The sequence below is a fragment of the Hemiscyllium ocellatum genome, chromosome 30 (assembly GCF_020745735.1).
Source record: "Hemiscyllium ocellatum isolate sHemOce1 chromosome 30, sHemOce1.pat.X.cur, whole genome shotgun sequence".
NCBI classification, from domain to species: Eukaryota; Metazoa; Chordata; class Chondrichthyes; order Orectolobiformes; family Hemiscylliidae; genus Hemiscyllium; species Hemiscyllium ocellatum.
In genome coordinates, this window is record NC_083430.1 from 47,237,521 (window position 1) to 47,260,540 (window position 23,020).

At 41.2% G+C, this 23,020-nt stretch overlaps 1 protein-coding gene across 7 annotated transcripts in view; it reads right to left on the minus strand.

The window, feature by feature from the left end:
• The window catches only part of LOC132830146 (pumilio homolog 1-like), a 123,456-nt gene that overhangs the window by 46,872 nt on the left and 53,564 nt on the right, over nucleotides 1-23,020 (minus strand). For all 7 annotated transcript variants that reach the window (XM_060847662.1, XM_060847660.1, XM_060847657.1 and 4 more), the window contains exons 5-7: nucleotides 9,554-9,741; nucleotides 8,379-8,545; nucleotides 122-395 (exon numbers count right to left, since the gene is read on the minus strand). In XM_060847662.1, coding sequence (XP_060703645.1) covers nucleotides 122-395; nucleotides 8,379-8,545; nucleotides 9,554-9,741 — 629 coding nt within the window. The remainder of the gene's footprint in view (nucleotides 1-121; nucleotides 396-8,378; nucleotides 8,546-9,553; nucleotides 9,742-23,020) is intronic.

Genomic DNA, 23,020 nt, shown 5'->3' on the forward strand with positions numbered 1-23,020 from the left:
CAAACTGCTCGCATATGCATCTGTCACCATGGGATCAATAGTTAAAAATGAGTATTTTAATTTGATCAGCATTTGTAACTCTTTAACTTAGTCTCAGCAGCTGAGATGTAGGTGAACTAACCTGCTGTTGAGAGCTGTAGTCAAACAAACTCACAGCAGCAGTGGCGGAATCCATTTGCACCTGGCTACTGGAATAATCAAATTGTAGCGAGTCCAGCCCGACAGGTTCCATTGAATCCAAGGGCACATTCTGTGACTCCACACTGTTAAAATCTTCTGTAGGTTTCACATTGTTACTGTTAGCCAGCTGACCAAGGCCTTCGGAACTGTTCTGGTTGGGTCCAAGAAGATCCACAACTTCGTTTGGGGAGGTCTGGCAGCTACCAGGGGTACGGCTGCAAAGAAAAGTTGAACGTCATTCTTGTACACACAACAAAAATAACTCTTTGTTGTCAGAACACACAGGTTACAGCAACTGCATAAATTTGAAACAGTCGCCGAAAAGTAAAAGAAATGTGCAATACAGATCTGGAGACTTGCAATCATTGATTTGTATACCAAGTGTTAAGGACAGTCTAGTCAAAGTGCTGACAGTCATCTTTCTTAATTGTTCATGGAACGTGGGCATCGCTGGCTAAGATAGCATTTATGGCCCATCTTTAATTGCCAAGAGGGCTTTTATGAGTCACATGTAGGGCAAATCATGTAAGGATGGCAGCTTTTCTTCCTTAAAGATATTAGATGGGCTTTTATGACAATTGATGTTACATGATCGCCATTAAGGTAGCGTTTCATTCTAGATTTCACTGAATTCCAATTTTAACCACCTACCAAGGTGGAATTCGAACTCATATCTCCCAGAACATTAGCTCAGGTTTCTGGATTACTCATCCAGTAACATCACAACTCCACTGCCTGCCACAATTTAATCTTGCAACATTAAATGCTGAAATATGAATATCACCTCCAATCAATAATTGACTTCACAAGAGTTGCCATGGAGTCCAAAATGTACACAATAAAGCTTCTTCTAATAAGCAAATCAGACACGGTTTAAGACATAAAAACCGCTCTTAGTCTTTGAGCCATTTACTAATCAAAAATGTTGCGTAGTAAGCCATGCATTGCTGACAAAGGGAAAAAACAAAACCACAAAGTTCCTTAAATGTAACATTATGTATAATGTATTGCATTAAAATTTTTTTTTAAATGCCTGGTTCGGTCCAACTTAATTTTCCTACTGTAAAATGGCCAATTTTATTCCTTTGTATACAAATAGAGTCATGAGGATATTATTTCTCAGAAGGTCAGAGATTAAATGGGGTATGAAAGTCATGAAATACAAACATAAATCACATGAAGTAAAAAAGGGTTTATTATGGCAACACCAAAAATGCAAACATAAAAACTAAGAGCTCATTTTGGAGGAAAATAAAATAAAAGCAGGGACAATGTTCAATTATGTAGATCTGAAATGTTCATAGTTTTAACTTCTGGACTAGAAAAGGATATTGAAGCATTTGTGAAAAGTGCAGGAAAGATTGACAAGGATGTTGTCATAATTGAGATGCCATCAGAAAGGAGCTTGTGGGAAGGGGCGTTTTCTCTGGAAGAAAACAGGCCAAGATGATAGCTGATAGGGGCTTAAAACTTATGCAGTGGCTCAACAGAAATGATGCTGAGAAACTGCTCCCATATACAAGTACAGAAACAAGTGCCACAAATACAACATTGCAATTTCGTAACACAGTGGTGTTAGCGTGCCACACAGACTGAAGCAAAAGGAAATATAACACACATTAGCAGAAACAGAAAGCTGGCAGGAATTTAAAAAAAGGGTGGTAAATCTATTGGGCTGAATTGCCCATTTGTGTGCAAATGACAGCTACTAGGAATGAAGACAAAACAGGTGACATTTTTAATGCATACGTTTAAAAAGTGTTAGGTATCAATTAAAATGTGTTGTATTTAGCACCACACGAATATAAATACTGTAATCAAGCTGCAACAGCAGACCAAGATTCAGAAACAGGAGCAGTCCATTCGGCCCCTCAAGCCTGCTCCACCATTCAGTAAGATCATGCGGTTCCAACATTCTTCAAGCCTCGCCCTTATAGCCCTTGCTTCCCCGACTGATGAATAATCTCAGTCTTTAATATACACAAGGACTATGGCTACACAGCTCTGTGTGGCAACAAACTCCAAAGACACTCAACCCTCAGAGAAGAAATTCCTCTTTATCTCAGTCCTAAACTGGCAGCCCCTTATTCAGAGACTATGTCTTCTAGTCCCAAGCTCTCTCACAACAGGAAATGCCCTCTCGGTATTCACCGTCAGGCCCCTGAGGAATCCTATATGATTCAATGAGATCACCTCTTGTTCTTCTAAACTCCAGGAAGTCAAGTCCCAACCCGTTTAGCTTTTGCTCTTAAGACATTTCTTCCACACCAGGATCATCCTTGTGAACGTTTTCTAAACTGCTTCCAATGAAATGATATCATTCCTTAAATAAGGAGGACCAAAACTCTCAGTATTCCAGACACGGTCTGATTTTTAGATGGCTTATGCTTTATCTGAGTCATTGACCAAGATTTATTGCCATTCTCACCATGTGTTGAAGGAAATGGTAATAAAGTTGCCTGCTTGAACAGTGGTCCTCTGGGTATAAGGTCAGCCACAGTGCTGTTCAGGAGGGAGTTCTAGGATTTGAATTGGTGACAGCGAAAGAACAGCAATACAGTTCCAAAGCAGGGTGACATGACTTAAGAGGGGATCTTGAAGGGGATGTTATAATTCATGAGGCTGGTCAATTAGCACTCATCTGGCCTAAATTTCATTTATCCAGCACTTGGCCTGTACTCTCAGATAAACTTTTGAATCAACCTGCTCCACATTGCTGGAATGCATAAATGGATCAGATTGGACTTGAACAAAAGCCTTCTGGCCCAGAAGTAGCGACACCTCCACTGTACCATAAGATCCCCTTGTACCTTTGTACGATAGGGTGTCTCAATGATTTATCTAAATCTTCCTAATTCAGTTTGTTTCCTTTCAGGTAGTGAGCTCAGATAGCCACCACCTTCTGGGTGAATTTTCTTCTCCTAAGACCCTCTCAGCGTCCTAACCCTCATCTTCTGCTAACTGCCTCACCTCACCTGCCGTTAGTGGGAAAGATTCTTCCCATGTTCCTCATAACTTTATACACCTAAACAAGTCTTCCCTCAGTTCCCTGTGCTCCAAGGAAAACACACCCAGTCTATCTAGCTTCTCTATATTGCTGAAGTGCTCCAGGCCAAGCAAAGTCCTGGAAAATCTTTGCACTCTCTAAAATGCAATAACATCTAATATAACGTTGACCAAAACTGCACTGTACTCAAGCCAACTAACATTTTATACACCTCTAATATAACCTTCCTGCTCTTGTATTCAATATCTTTACTAATAAAGGTATCCCATATGCACCCTTAACTACTTATCCACCTGCACAACTGCCTTTTAGAATCTATGGACATACATACCAAGCTCTCTATGATCCTCTTAACTTCCAAGAATCCTAACATTCATTGTGTTAGCTCTCCCAAAATTCTTTACTTCATATTGTTCAGAATTAAATTCTGTTTGCCACTGTTCAGCTATCTGACCTGCACATGCATTTTGTAAATAGTCCAAGGCTTTCATTCTTACTGCACAACCAATTATTGTGCCACCCGCAAACTTAATAAATCATACCTCCTACATCCATGTCTAAACCATTAATATATACCTCAAACAACAAGGGACTCAGCACCAAATTTAACACTGATGTTCCTTTCCATAACTTTGCTAGAAAGAGAGAGCAGACTGATAATGGCAGTAATTGTGCAGGTTGGATTTGTTCTGGTTTTGTGGAGAGGACATATATGGGTAATTTGCACATTGCCAGATAGCATCAAATATAATTGCTGCTTTTGAACAGCTTAGCTAGAGGCATGGCTAGCTCTGAAGCACAAGTTTTCAATACTATTGCTAGAATGTGTACAGGCCTAACAGTCTTTACAGCATCCAGTGTCTTCAAGCATTTACTGACCACACCTGAAATGAATCAAATTGGTCCAAGACTGATACCTTTGATGTTTAGGAACTCAGGAGGCAGCAGAGACAGGTAACCAGCTTGGCACTGCTGGCACAGGATAGATGGAAACACTGTACTAATGTGCTGGACTCCCCCACCACTGAATGGGTGAATCTTGGTGAAACCTCCAACCCCTGTTCATTTTAAATGGTCTACCACCATAATGACAACATGTGGTGGTAATGCAGTGGTTAGATCTGATCCACTGGTTGAGAGGTTACTTAACACTGTTTATTGCATGCTGCATCCACTGTTTAGCACAAAAACAATTCTTTTCCAAGTATACCTGATGCTGCTCCTAGCACTCCTTCATGCATTCTTCATTGAACAGGCTCTGTGATAACTGTAGAGCAGGGAGATATAATCAGGCTATGTAGTTAGACTGCGGTTGAAATCAGTGCTGGTGCTGCTGATGATCCACTGTGCTTCAATGGTGTCCAATTTTACTAAATCTGCTCCATGTCTCTACCGTTTAGTAGATGTGCAGTCTGACATGACACAATGGAGAGTATCTTCATTGTGAAAATGGCACTTCACCATGAAAAAGACTGTGCGGTGGTCACTGCTGTTGACACTTTCATGGACAGAAGCATCTGCAACAGGCAGATTTGGTGAGGAAAGGGTCAAGTGTATTTTCCTCCCCATCATTGGCCACAGACTTAGTCAGGCAGCTATATCCTTTAGGCCTCAGCCAGCTCAGTCAATAATAGTGCTACTGAGCTACTCTTTGTGATAGACATGAGGGACACTCACCCAGAGTACAATTTGTACTTTCGCCCAATCACACTTAACTGTTTCAACATTTTCCCTTCATCATAAATATCAGAAGCTGGGATGCTTATTGATGTTCACACTGCACAGCATCAATTACAATTCCTGAGATACTGCATTAGACAGTGTCCACAGGAAGAAAGACTGACAACGGTCAACCTAAGGAACAAGTAATACCAGTGTCACGTGTGGACCATTGCCAACAGGATCGAATGTACCCAATTCACATCGATAGCGGCATCATCATCACAGAAGGCCTTACAATCAACCTCTTGGAAGTACCACTGATCAGAAAGTGAACTGGACATAAATAATGTAACTTAAAGAATAAGTCAGGGACTGGGACTTCTTTGGTGAGTTACTTCCCACAGCCTATCCATCAGCTGCAAGACACAATTCAAGATTATTGTGAGATATTCTCACTTGGTTGGATGAATGCAACTTCAACAACATTCAAAAAGCCTGACACCATCTGAGACAATGCAGTCCACTTGGGTGGCACCTCATTCGCCACCAAAATTCATGTCCTCTGTCACTAACACAGTGATAGCAGCGTGCAGCATCAACAACATACATTAATATGACTCTCAGAAGCTCCTTCAATATGCTCAAACTACATGACCCAATCTTATTTTTAAAAGACACCACGGGAGCACCAGCAGATGGAAGTACCTCTCCAAGCCACACAACGTCCTGATTTTGAACTACATCACCCACCATTCAAAGTCGCTGGTCCAAATTCTAGAACTCCAATCCAAATAGCGCTGTTGATGTACATACACATGGAATATGGCAGCTACCCTACATATATGAAGGCAGTGAGGCATGGGTATAAATGCCGGCACAGCCCAGTGATGCCACATCCCATAGATGAGTCAAAGAACCATAGGAACAGCATTAAGCTGTGCAATCTCTCAACGTGGCTCCAAAGTTTACAAAAATCATTCCCAATCTGAATTTGAAACCCTTCAGACTAAGGACTAGCAAAACCAAATCATTAACATTAACTGAGCTAGCATGTGCTGTTTTTGAGTGGTCCAGGTCTGTATAATCCTTGAAGAGATATTTCCCAACATCTGCCGAAAGACCAAACGAGTCACTTATAACACTAGTGGATAATTGCAGTACTGAGGTGCACCATTTTACCCCTCTATGCCTTAGTAAGTAAAGATTGAGCTGTAGATGTGTTTGAAATATTACAACTGCTTAATATACAATGTACAACTTGCACCATCTCCTCTCAGCTTAAATTGAAGTACCAATAACTGGAGAGAGAAGTAAATCATCCATACTAATTGAATAAACTCAACAAAGAGGTAGAGATACATACTTGAATACTTGATTAGCTTCACTTATCAACAAATGAATGAATGGAAAAATACTGCTCTCAAACATTTATGACATGAGCAAACCTCCTGTCACTTTTGTATCAGCAAAACTCTAGTCTTTTTGTTACACCTCACTAGCAAAGTCTGGCTGGAAATTAAGCCTCACTACTCCTGGGGTTGTTATAAAAGTTAAAGATTTTAGAAGAATACTCAAAGTTTCCCAATTTAGCTGTCTTTTAGACCCTGACTAATAAAGCATGGACCAGGTTGCTGTACTTAAGAATTGCTATTTATAGTAAATAGATTCCTGCTACAGTTAAACAATGAACCACTAACATATACCTACTCATTAAAATTCTATTATGCTTATAAAACTCCCCCATATACAAATGCAGACAGATATTTTTAAAAACCCGGGTGTTTAGGGCAGAAGGAAAGACAAGGTAGACAGTTCAATGGATCTGTTCTATAGGATTCACTAGGATGATCCTTTCGGCTTGTCAAAACCTAGGACTTAAATCGGTGTCTCAGTCTCCTCTGCTCTAACCGAAACTGCCCCATTTCCCAACATGCCCACCAACTCTTTAGTCGGACTTATACATTCTGATGCCATGCAACAGGCTAGTAAATCTGTTCTCCAACTGCTTCATCACTTCGATATCTTCGGGCATGCAGCCGAAAATGCCAAAGTGCCCTTAGCCAAGTTTGTATTTCATTCATTCTGCTTTCATGGACTGGATGTAAATTTGGAAAAAGATATATTTTGGACATGTATAATTAACCAGCCAGCAAAAGTGTCATGGTTGGATGTGGCAATTGCTCATGGTGCAAAGAACACAGCTTCCCTCAAAATCCTGATCTATAAAGGCATTCTTCTGATCAGACTATCATCGTATACAGGATAGACCACAGCCTCAATCTATGTGGAGAATACTTCACATTTTTTTGTCTTGACTGCCAATGTGTACTTAAATCTCTCACAACAATGTGATTGCTACTGCTTGTAACTATGTGCTGGATTCTTTTCATTAGCCACATCCTCTACAATCAATTGTTCTTGCCAAGTTTTTTTTTAAAGTTTGAAGCCCATGGCCTTTATTTTGTTGAGTGGGGAATGGGAAAGCTGGTGCAAGGTGTCAAAAAGCTGGTCACCTTTTTTTCTAAAAGCGGTTTCTTTTCTGAAGGATACAGTGTCCATGGTCTGTTTTTCCAGAGGGGTAATAAAACCCTCTCGGTTCAGATTAGACTGGTTTGGTACAGAGATTAAAGGGTATTGAGAGACCTTTTTGTTTATATGTAAACAGATGAGACTTCAGGCCAAAGTGGTCATGTTTTAAAAGTGACCTGTATAATGAAAAAAGGAATGGTCAACTCTCGAGCTGAGCAGTTCAGTCCAAAATCTGCTAGAAGTTCAGCAGTGAACTGTGTGAACAGGCTCTCTCTGCCCTTCTAAATTCAACCTGTAAGCATCTGTTCCTTTTTTTTCTTTTACTGTGTTTTAAGGGGTTTGCTTAATGGGACTGATGTGTATATTCAGAACAGTATAATTAAGTCTAGTTTGGATAGACTTGAGTTCTGTAGGGGTTCTTTATTCTGTTCTTTGTGTGTTTTATTGTGTAATTTTGTGAATAATGTTTTGTCTATTTTAAAACCGGGTAGTCAACCTTGTTAACTCATTCTCGGTAATCCAAGGAGCAGGAGAATCGGACATTTTGGGCATGAGCCCTTCTTACTGTACACTTTACCAAACCAAATTGCAAGGTTACGGTCTGGGCTGCTTGCTTAAGAATGTTTTGAGTGGTCTGGCCTAGTCCATAACAAAGGACATGACCTGATTTAACATCTGCATACTTGAAAAGAAGTGTTACTATTTGCCACAGAGGTGCTGTCGTGGATAATGTATGGAAAGTCATATAATACTAATCCATTGCTCTTACAAGAAGCTCCGGTGCATGGATCAAGCTTTTGGACAGAATGAAGTATTGTCATCTGCAATATTTTGTTTCTGGTACAAATGGACAGAAATCGCTGATATTGGCCCAACATGAAAAGAGGTCAATCATAATTGAGCAAATGTTCCAATAAACCTTCTGTAACACTTAACAGCTTTAAATAACTTTGATCAAAAATATCAAACGAAAGGGGCACGCTGTAACTTCACCGCATACCTGAAGTCCTTAACATCAGCATCTATGCCATTTTGTACCACCAGACCGTTTGTTTTATCAATCCCATCATCTTCCACTTCCTTCAGATCACCCATCTTATCTCCGTCGAATGAAGATTTTCCTTTCTTGTCTCCCTTTTCATTATGAGTCTCAGTATCTCCTGAACCCTGTACAGATTGGTAAAGAGGAGAGTGTGGGAAGAGATAAGGGAAAGAACCTTTATTAAAGATAGAGTTGTATTGGTACATTCACAGGTTTAAACAAGCTGAGAAACTGCACAGTATATGCAATATCATTTCTTTTTACAGAAATCTCGAAGTTCCCATTGTAAATTGCAGCAATTAGCCTCTAAACAGCATCAATATTAAACAGAGGAAGAACCAAGGATCTGCACCGGTAAAACCAAGCTAGGAGTACCAAGAATGTCCGAGGTAATAAATCACAGCTTTCAATATTGCCACCGATGGAAAAGGTGGCCAAAAACAAAATGAGCATATATTAGTGACTAAGTGGAAAGGCCTACTCATTGTATATTAAATTGACATATTACAGAAAAATCAACTTTGATAAGTTCAGAAAGACTGCCCGTTCAGTAAACCATAAAGATCATGAAGGTTTTAGATGGTCCACGTTTGAGATGTAGAGTGACAACGTAGACCAAGAAATGACTCATGGTTTCTGTTCCAATCCATTACTTCGGAACCCACACCGCAAAAATATCCAAGAATGTGGTGGATATCATGCAAGGGCAAAGCAGCACATAAGTGATTTCCTCTTTGGTTAAGTAGCTGAACAGCACTTGTTATTAACATTCATATATGAACATGGCCACTCAACTGAGCTACCATAGAATGTCCATCATACTGGAGAGGTTGAAATTGTACCAGGATTAGATGCAGGGTCAGAACTGCTTTTACTTGAACTACCGGCATAACTGACACTATGACAGAATGAGCACTTTCAAATTTGGGTTGTACTTAGTGAGCAATTTGAACTACACACTAGAGAGAAGCATAAGTGATAGTGCTGAGACTCATGTGAGATGACAAAATAACAGAGTGGCACAAAAACCACAATGTACATCATTAAAGTTGCTCGTTAAACTGTGTGGTTTCTCTTCTCTCCATGGCTGCAGTACTAGTATTATTGCAAAGCAAAACGCATCCAATACTTACAAATGGCCCTTTTCGGAGGCAAGACTCCAGTTTTTCCCCAGGAGAAGAGCTCAGTACATATTCCACCATGCTGACACCCAGTCCTCCACTTTCAGACCGGGGAGACAAGACAGAGTTGACCTCGTTACTGCCATGAAAACCTTGACCAGGACGTCTCTGCACCATGATTGGCTGTGACACAGAGTGATCTGAGGGAGGAGTCAATTAAATAGGCATTAATTTTCTGTTACTAAAATAATATATTGTAAACTAGACAAGCTGATAGAACTAAGGACATTTGGAGCTCCATTTAGCTCAATTACAATTTATTACAATACAGGGACACATTTGAAAAAAATTGCACAAGTACATCAAAATGTAATAGTATATCCTTAAATAGTAAATTTTAACAGCAAATTGTAGTAGCTCTGGACAAGTATGCTGTCTGGTGCTACACTCCTGAGGAATATGCCATAAATAGTTTCAACTAGACAGTTTCTCAAAGCTCCAAAAAGGACAAAAAGTGTAGATCAAAACTGATTCTAAAACAACATTTTTAAAATCAACAAGTCCTAACTTATAAACAATCCTTTCCAAATTCCAGCATTTGAGAGTTCTTAACAGTAAATATATACTGTACATTTTGCCAGCTGCTTGCACACACAAGGAGATATGCTTGTGCTATTTTCAGGCAAGTCTCACATACTTAGACTCTCCTGAAAATAGCACAGCCAGAACGAATACTCTAGATATGACAAGCCACCCTAAAGCTGAGTCTCCCAGCAAATGGACATCACAAAATCAAAATCAGAGCAGTGCCTTGAGCAACTGCTGCCAAAATAAAATCTGATATTTCCATTCAATGGAAATATTAACGCTTATGTTGGCTCTTTCCTACCTCAATATGAATGAAATCATGGGTCAACACCATATTTATTTCTGTCTATTTTGAGGAAGAAAGTCATTTTTATAGAATCCCCACAGTGTGGAAACAGGAAATTTGGCCCAACAAGTCTACACCGAGCCTCCGAAGAATAACTCACCCAGACCCATTTCCCTACCCTATTACGCTACATTTCCCCTGCCTGATGCACCTAACTTATATGTCCCTGAACACCAGAGGCAATTTAGCATGGCCAATCCACCCTAACTTGCACATCCTTGGGCTGTGGGAGGAAACCAGGGCACCCAGTGGAAACCCATGCAGACACGGGGAGAATGTGCAAACTCCACACAGACAGCTTTTCAGTCTGCACTCATCAGGACAATTTGCAAGAATACCAATAGAGGGAAAACATTATTTACATTGAGAGAAAAATTTTGATTGGATAAAAGTTGAGTCAGGTTGGTCGAGTCAATTCCATACAGAATGTACCACTGGTAATGAACATTTAACTGCTAGGTTTTGTCTAAATTTTAAATAAGACAGATTGATTGGTCAAAGCAACATGAGAAGTAAGGAGCCAGTGTGTGTATATTTGTTCTTTAACTGCACAGAACAGGCAGTGTACATTAATTTGCATAGTTTCCAGTACATGCAGATGCACCATTCTGTGACAATCAGCAAAAAACCTAATGAAAATCTTAAACTGGCTGTGAGCATAATTCTTCATGCACTCTACTGTTCAGCAATGCTGCCCGATCACAGAATCGCATCAAATATCAATGCATTACTACAGTGTCAGTCTTCATTTGACATTGCTAGCCTATTTAACAAAAATGCCACATACATCTGCATTGTAACTGATTGCATATAAATGGATATGCATCACTGTGAATCAGAATTCATTGAGTCAGAATTCATTAACTCAGTAACTTGTATAGTTGAACTCAGTTTTAAAAGCACCAGATTGGCCCAAATAGATAGAACTCCCAGTTTCCTCCTGGACCCAGCTCTCACAAACAGCTTTGTTGGCTTTCATGAAAAACTGGTCATCAATTGAATGATACCCAAACTGCCACCCCATGTATGTTTCCAATATATACATGTAACGTTTGCAAAACTGAATTATTTGAATTTGCAGCTGCATGCTAGAATTTTCTTACATGTCTTAATGGTTCTATCCGGAGCACAAATTCACCTTTTGAAATGTAGTAGTCAAATAAGCTCACTTTCTTTGGTGCCCTGATTGAGAAATTGGCCGGGGGTGTTCTCTATCACACACCTGTGATCAATTTCTATCTTGGGATTTCGAGCATCATACACACCACCTCAGAAACTGGACTCGAGTCATATGTTCACCATGCAAGCCTGATACTGAAATAGGGTGCAATACAGCCACCCTCTGGGATAACAATTACCCAGATCTGATTATTTTTCAAAGCACATTGTGCAAGCTTATGAATGGGCCTAAAGCTGTCAAATTTGTCCCTAAAAAGTGCATGGTCTACCAGAGTTTAGGGGTAATATATCTCAAATGCTTAAGCAATGGATGGAAGTTAGATACTCTACACTGCAACAAAGCATGAATGTTGCTCACCATCAACAAGATGCTGCCAATATGTCAAAAGGCCATACTACCTTCCAAACAAATCTCTTTTGTTTTATTCGCTCCTGGGACATGGACATTGCTGGCTGCCAGCAATTTTATTGCTTGTCCCTCGTCATACAGCATGAAAACAGACCCTTCAGTCCAACTCATCGGCGCCAACCAGACATCCCAATCTGACCTTGTCTCATTTGCCCACATTTGGCCCATATCCCTCTAAACCCTTCCTATTCATGCACCCATTCAGATGCCTTTTAAATATTGTAATCATACCAGCCTCCACTACTTCCTCTGGCAGTTGTTCCATACATGCACCACTCTCTGTGTTAAAAAATAATGCCTCAGATTCTTTTTAAATTCTTTCTTTTCTCACCTTAAACCTATCCTTCTAGTTTTGGACTTCCCTACCTTTGGCTTGTCAACATATGTATGACCCTCATGATTTTATAAACTTCTATAAGTTCATCCATCAGTCTCCGACACTTCAAGGAAAAATGCCCCTCCTATTCACCCTCTCCTTCTAACACATATCCTATAGTTCTGGCAACATCCGTGTAAACAGTTATTGCACCCTCTCAGGTTTAGTGTTCTTCCTATAGAAGGGCAACCAGAATTGTATGCAGTATGCCAAAAGTAGCCTTTACCAATGTCTTGTACAACCAAAACATGACATCCCAATTTTGATACTTGACGCATTGACCAACAAACGCAAGCGTGTCAAATGCCTTCTTCACCACCCTGTCTGCCCATGATTTCACTTTCAATGAACTACTGACTGCACTCATGGGTGTCTTTACTGCGACACTAGCAAAGGCTTTAGCATTAAGGATAGAGTCCTGTCCTTGTTTACCTTATCAAACCGCCACATCTCACATCTAAATCAAACTCCCTCTGCCACTCCTTCGCCCACTGGCCCATCTGATCAAGATGCCACATACTCTGAGATAACCTTCTTCACTGTCCACTACACCACCAATTTCGGTGTCACCAGCAAACCTACTAACCATTCCTCCTATATTCACATCCAAATTATTTCAATAAATGATGAAAGGTACTCTTGAGAAAGTGGAGGTGAACAGCGTTCTTGAACTGCTGCAGTCCACATGCTGTGGGTTGACCCTTGATGGCCTGAGGGAGGGAAGTTCCAGGATTTTGACGCATGTGATATTAAAGAGTTAATCTGCTCTGCTGACCTACAGGAAACTGGATGTCCCGAGGCAGGGTGGGATGTCTCTGTTCTACAGGTAGAAAGTATATGAATTTACATTGCATTCCCTTGCCAGAGACATCTGCATCATCATCAGAAGTCAGTTGGAAAATTGTAATTTAAATTCTGACTGCACCCTACAGCTCCCATATATCTGCTGCCATTGTCCTTCTGGATGGAAACTGTCGTAGATTTAGGAGATGCTGTCCAATGATCTGTGGTGAATTTCAACAATGCATCTACAGATCATTGGACAGCATCTCCTAAATCTACGACAGTTTCCATCCAGAAGGACAATGGCAACAGATATATTGCCATCTACAATACTGCTGCTACTGAGTGTCATTGGAGGAGTGAGTGGATGTTTGTGGATGTGGTGCCAATCAAGGGCTATTTTCTCCTGGATGATGTCAAACTTCTTGAGTGTTGTTGGGAGCCATACTCATCCAGGCAAGTGGGAAGTTTTCATCACTCCTGATCAGTGCCTTGTAGGTGGTGGACAGGTTTTTGAGGAGTCAGGTGGTTAGTTGCACACTGCAGTATTCCTTGCCCCTGACCAGCTCTTGGAGCCAGTGTGTTCATGTGGTGAGTCTAACAATTTCTGGATAATGCTAACCCCAAAGATATTGATAGTAGGGGATTCAGTGATGTCAAGGGCCAGTGGTTAGATTGTCTCTTATTGGAGGTGATTATAGCCTGGCACGCTCAATTCCAGATATTGTCCAGATCTTGTTGTATTTGAACATGAACTGCTGAAGTATCTGAGGAGTCACAAATGGTGCTGAAAATGATGTGATCATCGATGAACATTCCCATTTTTGACCGATGATGGAGGGAAGAAGCTGAAAATAGTTGGGGGTAGAACACTATCCTGAGGAAGCCCTGCAGAGATACCGTGGAATTGAGATAATTGATCTCCAATATCTGAAACCATCTTCCCATGTGCCAGTTATGACTCCAACCAGCAGAGAGCTTGCCTCCCGATACCCAGCGATTCCAGATGTGCTGGGGCTTCCTGATGCCACACAGTCGAATGCGGCCTTCTTGTGAAGGGCAGTCATTCTCACCTGACTTCTGGAATTCAGTTCTTTTGTCCTTGTTTTAACAAAGGCTGTAATGAGATAAGGAACGGAGATATTCTGGCAGAACCCAAATTGGGCATCACTGGAGGTTATTGTCAAGGAGGTGCTGCTTGAAAGCATCGTTGATGCCACCTTCCATCACTTTCTGAAGATTGAGAGTAGACTAATGAGGTGGTAATTGGACAAGTATAATTTGTTCTTCTTTTTGTGTACAGGACAGACCTGGACATTTTTCACAATGTCAGATAGATGCCAGCATTGCCCCGGAAGAGCTTGGTCAGGCCAGTGGCAAGTTCAGGAACACAAGCCTTCATCCTATTGTTGGAATGTCATCAGAGCCCACAGCCTTTGCATTATCCAGTGCTTCCAATTATTTCTTGATATCATGTAGAGTGAATTGGCTGAAAACTAGTATATGAAATGCAGAGGACCACTGGAGGAGGTAGAGAAGGATCATCGATTTGGCACTTCTGGCTGAAGATTACTATGAGAGCTTCAGCCTCATCTTTCGCACTGATGTGTTGGGTTCTACCATCATCGAAAATGGGGGGTTTGCAGAACCTCATCCTCCAACGAATTGTTAAATCACCCACAATCATTCACGACTGGGTTTGGCAGGACTGCAGAGGGTAGATCCAATCCAATAGTTACGGAATCGCTTAGCTCTGCCCATCACTTGCTGCTTATACTGTTTGGCACACAAGTAGTCCTGTTTGGTAGCTTCACCAGGCTGACACCTCAGTGTCAAGTAGGCCTGATGCAGCCCCTAGCAAGTCCTCCCTCACTCCCGAGCGAACCAGGGTTGTTCCCTCTGGCTTGATAGTAATAGTTGAGCGGAGGGTATATGGCCCATGAGGTTATCCAGTAGAGTTGCTATGCAGTTCCCAATGAGTAACTTGTCATATGAATTCCAGTATCACCTCAATGCTAGGTACATAGGCTGCACTGCTAAGAGCAACGGGAGGATTTACTAATAGTCAAGCCGCACTACTCCATTAGCTGTAGCAAATGCATAAATGTTTTATTTTGTCACCGAACTTGTCAATTTGTTACTTTCCATTACTGCTATCTAGAACAAGAGACTTGCACTACGTATTTTTCAAATGAACTCAAAAATAATTCATTAAAACAAACTTAATCCTTAAATAAGTGGCAAAAACTGGCTAATAATCTGTTTAGAATATGCCCTTTATCCCAATCACAAACATTAATACACAAAAAACACTACACAGCTCTGCAGAGATGATTATGGGCATTTTTTTTTATAAAGGCAAATAGGAAAACAACCCAGTGGGACTATGGCATCAAATTTATTTTTTAAAAAAAGGAAGACTTCTCACAATGCTTCAACATCTCATCATTGAGAACAAATGCTGACAGTTGTAAATTCAATAAAATTTTCAAATCCGATTTCTGTTCAGATGAGTGAGTTAGAAATTCTGATTTTGATTTCTTACAAGATTTCAGCAGAGACGTTTCTGCTTTTTCCTATTTTAAGAGTTCAAGACTGGTCTTTCCAGTCATGACAGTGACATAACAATGTTTACGAGAAAATGCAGGAACTTCAGTCCCTTCCACAGATTTGCATAATAATTAAAGTTTTAAATGCCATCTAATCTCTCTTGGCAGTTAAATTTTTGTAAACAGCAAGTAAACAAAATTCTCTTCAAGCTTTTGTGTTTCCAGTTCCAGGAGAAGATACATTGAAACTTTTTCAAACAAACAGCACTACTACAGTTTCTCATAATCTCTCTTATTCGTAAGAGTACATTCCAAAGACTAACAATGGGTGACTGCATTAACTGTTTTTTTTCCACAGATGCTGCGAGACTCGCTGAGTTTTTCCAGTAATTTCTGTTTCAAGCAGGAACGCGAATGTACCTATGGTTGAGTAAATCTTCAACAATAAAGCAGTACTTTTTTAGTATTATACTAAAGTATTATGATAAAAGTACACATGCTATTTCCAGACTGGAGTGAACATATCCACAATTGACTCAGGCCAGAATGTTTCCACTAAGCAAAACTTATTGTCATTTGTTTCTCAGAGTGGCGTTGTTGCAAAATTCCTTTTGATTTGGAAAGGGTTGAGCAGATTGGAATACAGTTTATATAACACCATTATTCAAGAAAGGGAAAAATAAAGCTGAAAATCATAGAAGAGTCAGTCAAAATCTGTCATAGGGAAATTCTTTCAATCCATTAAAATCCTGCTTATAGCAGGATACAGGTCACTTGAAAATCATAATGCGCTCAGGCAGGTTCGCCATTTGATAGGTTGATGGTTGTAGCTTCAGCTCTACTTTGTTGCCTACTCCTCATTAACCTTTTGACTTCCTTGTTAGTCAAGAACCCATCCACCTTTCCCTTGAACATATGGAATGACTCTACCTCCACCATACTGAGAAAGACAATTCCAAAGATATGACCCACAATTTTAAAAAAAACTTTTCCTCATCCCTGTCTTAAATGGGAGACCCCTCTTATTTTCAAACTAGTCTTCCTAGTTCCTTCTTTTTGTTGACTCCATAAAATTCCCTCCAAGAGTGTAGGACCAGTTGGATGCCGATTAGTTTGAAAAGGTACTTGGGGGGCCTACTTGTGGAAGACAACCACTTACTCCAACATCTACTAGCAGTGTTGGACTGTCTTCATCTGCTTCCACTCTTACTAATGCAGGGACAGCCAGAGGGTAAGACCATAAGACTATAAGACATAGGAGTGGAAGTAAGGCCATTCGGCCCATCGAGTCCACTCCGCCATTCAATCATGGCTGATGGGCATTTCAACTCCACTTACCAGCGTTCTCCCCGTAGCCCTTAATTCCTCGAGACAACAAGAATCTATCAATCTCTGCCTTGAAGACATTTAGCGTCCCGGCCTCCACTGCACTCTGTAGCAACGAATTCCACAGGCCCACCACCTTCTGGCTGAAGAAATGTCTCCGCATTTCTGTTCTGAATTGACCCCCTCTAATTCTAAGGCTTTGTCCACAGGTCCTAGTCTCCTCACCTAACGGAAACAATTTCCTAGCGTCCATCCTTTCCAAGTCATGTATTATCTTGTACGTCTCCCCTTAATCTTCCAAACTCCAATGAATACAATCCTAGGATCCTCAGCTGTTCCTCATATGTTAGACCTACCATTCCAGGGATCATCCGTGTGAATCTCCGCTGGACACGCTCCAGTGCCAGTATGTACTTCCTGAGGTGTGGGGACCAAAACTGGACACAGTACTCCAAATGGGGCCTAACCAGAGCTTTATAAAGTCTTAGTAGCACATCGCTGCTTTTATATTCCAACCCTCTTGAGTTAAGTGACAACATTGCATTCGCTTTCTTAATCATGGACTCAACCTGCATGTTTACTTTTAGAGAATCCTCGACTAGCACTCCCAGATCCCTTTGTACTTTGGCTTTATGAATTTTCTCACCGTTTAGAAAGTTGTCTATGCTTTTATTCTTTTTGCCAAAGTGCAAGACCTCGCATTTGCTCATGTTGAATTCCACCAGCCATTTCCTGGACCACTCTCCCAAACTGTCTAGATCCTTCTGTAGCCTCCCCACTTCCTCAGTACTACCTGCCTGTCCATCTAACTTCGTATCATCTGCAAACTTCGCTAGAATGCCCCCAGTCCCTTCATCCAAATCATTAATATATAATGCGAACAGCTGTGGCCCCAACACTGAACCCTGCGGGACACCGCTCGTCACCGGCTGCCATTCCGAAAAAGAACCTTTAATCCCAACTCTGTCTTCTGTCAAACAGCCAATCCTCAATCCATCCCAGTAGCTCACCTCGAACACCATGGCCCTCACCTTGCTCAGCAGCCTCCCATGTGGCACCTTATCAAATGCCTTTTGAAAGTCTAGATAGACCACATTCACAAATCATGCATAAAGGACGAGATCACTAACAGGAAGCAGAGTAGGGGATAACCAAGTAGTCTTCAGGTTGGCAAGCTGCAACTAGTAGATAGCCACATGGATCTCAACTCTTCAGTTTATAATGATTAACAAACACTGGGAGAAGGCCACTTGGCCCTGTGATCCTACTCTGTCACTCTATAACCTCATGGCTGACCCGTTTGTGGGGACTGAATACTTGATTGTTAAATTTACTGATGACATTAAGTATGAAAGTAAATTGTCGAGACAAAGTGGAAAGTCGACAAAAGGGATATAGATAGGAAGAACAGAAAAGACATCAACAGCTTAACAGAGATGTAAAACTCAGACACAGGGGGATATGGGTACCCTGGTACATGAATCATAAGAGTTCCATTTGTAGGTTCAGTTGGTGCTCATGAAGGCAAATGTAATATTTATGGTTAATGCAATGGAAATCGAATACAGTGGAGAAAAATTTTATTGCAGCTGTACAGAATGTTAGTGAGATCACATCTACACCACCTGATTTGAAAAACAACGTAACTGTGTTAGAAACAGAACACACAAGATTCACTAGATTCACTCTTGAGACAAAAGGTTTATCATATGAAGAAAGGTTGAACAGATTTGCCAATTGCACACTGGAGTTTAGTAGAATGGCAGGTGGCCTTAGTGAAACAGCTGAGATTTAAAGTATGTTTGACAGAACAGATGATGAGAGGATGCCCCGGGCACAGTTTAAGAAAGAGAAGTCTCACTTTTGAGGTGAGAAATGATACCTTTTTTCCTCTCAGGTCATTATCTGGAGAAATTCTATTGCCCAGAAAAATGGGATAGGTTTTTGATAGTCAAGAGTTATGTGGGACAGACAAGAAAAAGTGAAGTCAAAACCACAACCAGATCAGCAATGATGTTCTTGAATAACAAAACAGGCTTGAAGAGCTAAATGGATTAATCTTACGCCTAACTCTTATGGTCTCATATGATCATAAGAAATTGAGGGGTTTGTTGAGTACAGTACATTGGCCCTTTCCCCATCGTATTAATTTGTAAAAAATATATGCACAACTGTGTGTGCGAACTAGAGAGATCTAGTAAGCCAGTACTTGAGAAAATTTACATTAGTTAATTAAAACTGTCGCTGTTTAAAGTCACTTTAAGAAAAGCAACAAAAAACTGAACGGGATTATCTTGCACAAACAAGTTTCAACTCCACAGGAAATGGGTGTTTTCTCATTTATTCTGTATAATAAATCAGCCATTTAAATCATGTGACATTTCAGTATTTAATAGCAGTGGCTCAATCAAATTAGATTGCTTAGATTCTATTAAATTCAAAGATAAAACAGGCTACAAACTATCCCAAAGGCAAACACCAAATAAATGTATTTTAACAAAATTAGTTAATTATTCTCAACCAGGCCTAATCAAACCAGCATTTCCTTCATGAAACCTAGCTAGTATATTGCTGATTTAAAAGAATCGCCACATTTTCTGCACAGCACACAGATGGTTATTTCAGGCAGTGATGACAATTTTAGGCCTTAAAGGACAAGTACAATCAGCACAAACTGTACCCCACCTTAAAATTCCTTTGCACAGGCATGAAGGACAAAATGGGCCCATAACAAGTCAGTCCTGCAACAATAGCTACGGAGCAATAACAGATCCAAGACAAAAATGGTAGTTGCACTTCTTGAAAAAACTAACAATTTTAACAATAACTCAGAGATAATATCGTATGGGGAGCAATGTGATTTTTTTTTGAAGTACAGCACTGCTTGCTCCAGAATCGGGAAGTAGCCTAGAAAGGTAGTCTGAATAAGTATTGCCCATTCAGCTTGCCTGAGTCAACAGACACCTCTTAATGTACAAAGAGCCAAGAAAAGTACTGCACACGAACAGGCCCATCGACCCTCCAAACCTGCACCGATCCAGATCTTCTATCGAGATCTGTCGCCTATTTTCTCAGAGACTGTATCCCTCTGCTCCCTGCCCATTCATGCATCTGTCCAGATGCATCTTAAATGACGCTATTGTGCCCACCTCTACCACCTCCGCTGGCAATGCGTGCAAGGCACCCACCATCCTCTGGTTAAAGAACGTTCTACGCATATCGGGCCTAAACTTCTCCCCTCTTACTTTGAACTCTATTTGTAAGGAGATCTCAGCTATTTGTAAAAATAATAGGGTGGTTACGGTAGGAGATTTTAACTTTCCAAACATAGTGTTAAGGGTTTAGATGAAGAGGAATTTGTTAAATGTGTACAAGAAAATTTTCTGATTCAGTATGTGGATATACCTATGAGAGAAGTTGCAAAACCTGACCTACTCTTGGGAAATAAGGCAGGGCAGGTGACTGAGAGGTCAGTGGGGGAGCACTTTGGGGCCAGCAACCATAATCCTATTAGTTTTAAAATACTGATCGAAAAGGATAGACCAGATCTAAAAATTGAAGTTCTAAATTGGAGGAAGGCTAATTTTGACGGTATTAGGCAAGAACTTTCAAAAACTGATTGGAGGCAGAAGTTCGCAGGTAAAGGGACGGCTGGAAAATGGGAAGCCTTCAGAAATGAGAACGAGAATCCAGAGAAATTACATTCCTGTTAGGGTAAAAGGAAAGGCTAGGGGGAGGGGCGATGGAGGTGGGATAGGTGGAAAGAGGTCAAGGTGAGGGTGATAGGCCGGAGTGGGGTGGGGGCGGAGAGGTCAGGAAGAGGATTGCAGGTTAGGAGGGCGGTGCTGAGTTGAGCTCAACTCAGCACCGCCCTCCTAACCTGCAATCCTCTTCCTGACCTCTCCGCCCCCACCCCACTCCGGCCTATCACCCTCACCTTGACCTCCTTCCACCTATCCCACCTCCATCGCCCCTCCCCCTAGTCCCTCCTCCCTACCTTTTATCTTAGCCTGCTTGGCTCTCTCTCTCTTATTCCTGATGAAGGGCTTATGCTCGAAACGTCAAATTCTCTATTCCGGAGATGCTGCCTGGCCTGCTGTGCTTTGACCAGCAACACATTTGCAGCTGTGATCTCCAGCATCTGCAGACCTCATTTTTAACTAAAAGGAAAGGCTGGCAGGTATAGGGAATGCTGGATGACTAAAGAAATTGAGGGTTTGGTAAAGAAGAAGAATATGTCAGGTATAGACAGGATAGCTCGAGTGAATCCTTAAAAAAGTATAAAGGCAGTAGAAGTATACTTAAGAGGGAAATCAGGAAGGCAAAAAGGGGTCATGAGATAGCTTTGGCAAATAAGGTTAAGGAGAATCCAAAGGATTTTTACAAATATATTAAGGACAAAAGGGTAACTAGGGAGAGAATAGGGCCCCTCAAAGATCAGCAAGGCAGCCCTTGAGTGGACCTGCAGGAGATGGGGGAGATACTAATTAGTATTTTTCGTCAGCATTTACTGTGGAAAAATGACATGGAAGATATAGAAGGTAGGGAAATAGACGGTGACATCTTGCAAAATGTCCAAATTACTGAGGAGGAAGTGCTGGATGTCTTGAAATGTATAGAAGTGGATAAATCCCCAGGACCTGATCAGGTGTACCCTCAGACTCCTTGGCAAGCCAGGGAGGTAATTGCTGGCCCTCTTGCTGAGATATTTGGATCATCGAAAGTCACAGGTGAAGTGCCGGAAGATTGGAGGCTGGCTAACGTGGTGCCACTGTTTAAGAAAGCTGGTAAGGGCAAGCCAGGGAACTATAGACCAGTGAGCCTGACGTCAGTGGTATGCAAGTTGTTGGAGGGAATCCTGAGGGACAGGATGTACATGTATTTGGAAAGGTAACGACTGATTAGGAATAGTCAACATGGCTTTGTGCACGGGAAATCACGTCTCACAAACTTGATCGAGTTTTCTGAATAAGTAACAAGGAGGATTGATGAGGGCAGAGTGGGAGACGTGATCTATATGGACTTCAGCAAGGCGTTCGACAAGGTTCCCCATGGGAGACTGATTAGCAAGGTTAGCTCTCATGGAACACAGGGAGACCTAGCCATTTCGATGCAGAACTGGCTCAAAGGTAGAAGACAGAGGGTAGTGGTGGAGGGTTGTTTTTCAGATTGGAGGCCTGTGACCAGTGGAGTGCTACAAGGATCGGTGCCGGTTCCACTACTTTTCGTCATTTATATAAATGATTTGGACACGAATATAAGAGGTATAGTTAGTAAGTTTGCAGATGACACTGCAAATTGTAGACATAGTGGACAGCAAAGGAGGTTACCTCAAATTACAATGGGATCTTGATCAGATGGGCCAATAGGCTGAGAAGTTGCAGATGGAGTTTAATTCAGATAAATGCGAGGTGCTGCATCTTGGGAAACCAAATCTTAGCAGGACTTCTACACTTAATGGTAAGGTTCTCGGGAGTGTTGCTGAACAAAGAGACCTTGGAGTGCAGGTTCATAGCTCCTTGAAAGTAGAGTCGCAGGTAGATAAGATAGTGAAGGCGGCGTTTGGTATGCTTTCCTTTATTCGTCAGAGTACTGAGTACAGGAGTTGGGCTATACAAGACATTGGCTTGGCCTCTGTTGGAATATTGCATGCAATTCTGGTCTCCTTCCTATAAGAACCACGTTGTGAAATTTGAAAGGGTTCAGAAAAGATTTACAAAGATGCTGGCAGGATCGGAGGATTTGAGCTATAAGGAGAGGTGAATAGGCTGGGGCTGTTTTCCCTGGAGTGTTGGAGGCTGAGTGGAGACCTTCTAGAGGTTTACAAAATCATGAGGGGCATGGACAGAATAAATAGACAAAGTATTTTCCCTGGGGTGGAGGAGTCCAGAACTAGAGGGCATAGGTTTAGGGTGAAGGGGAA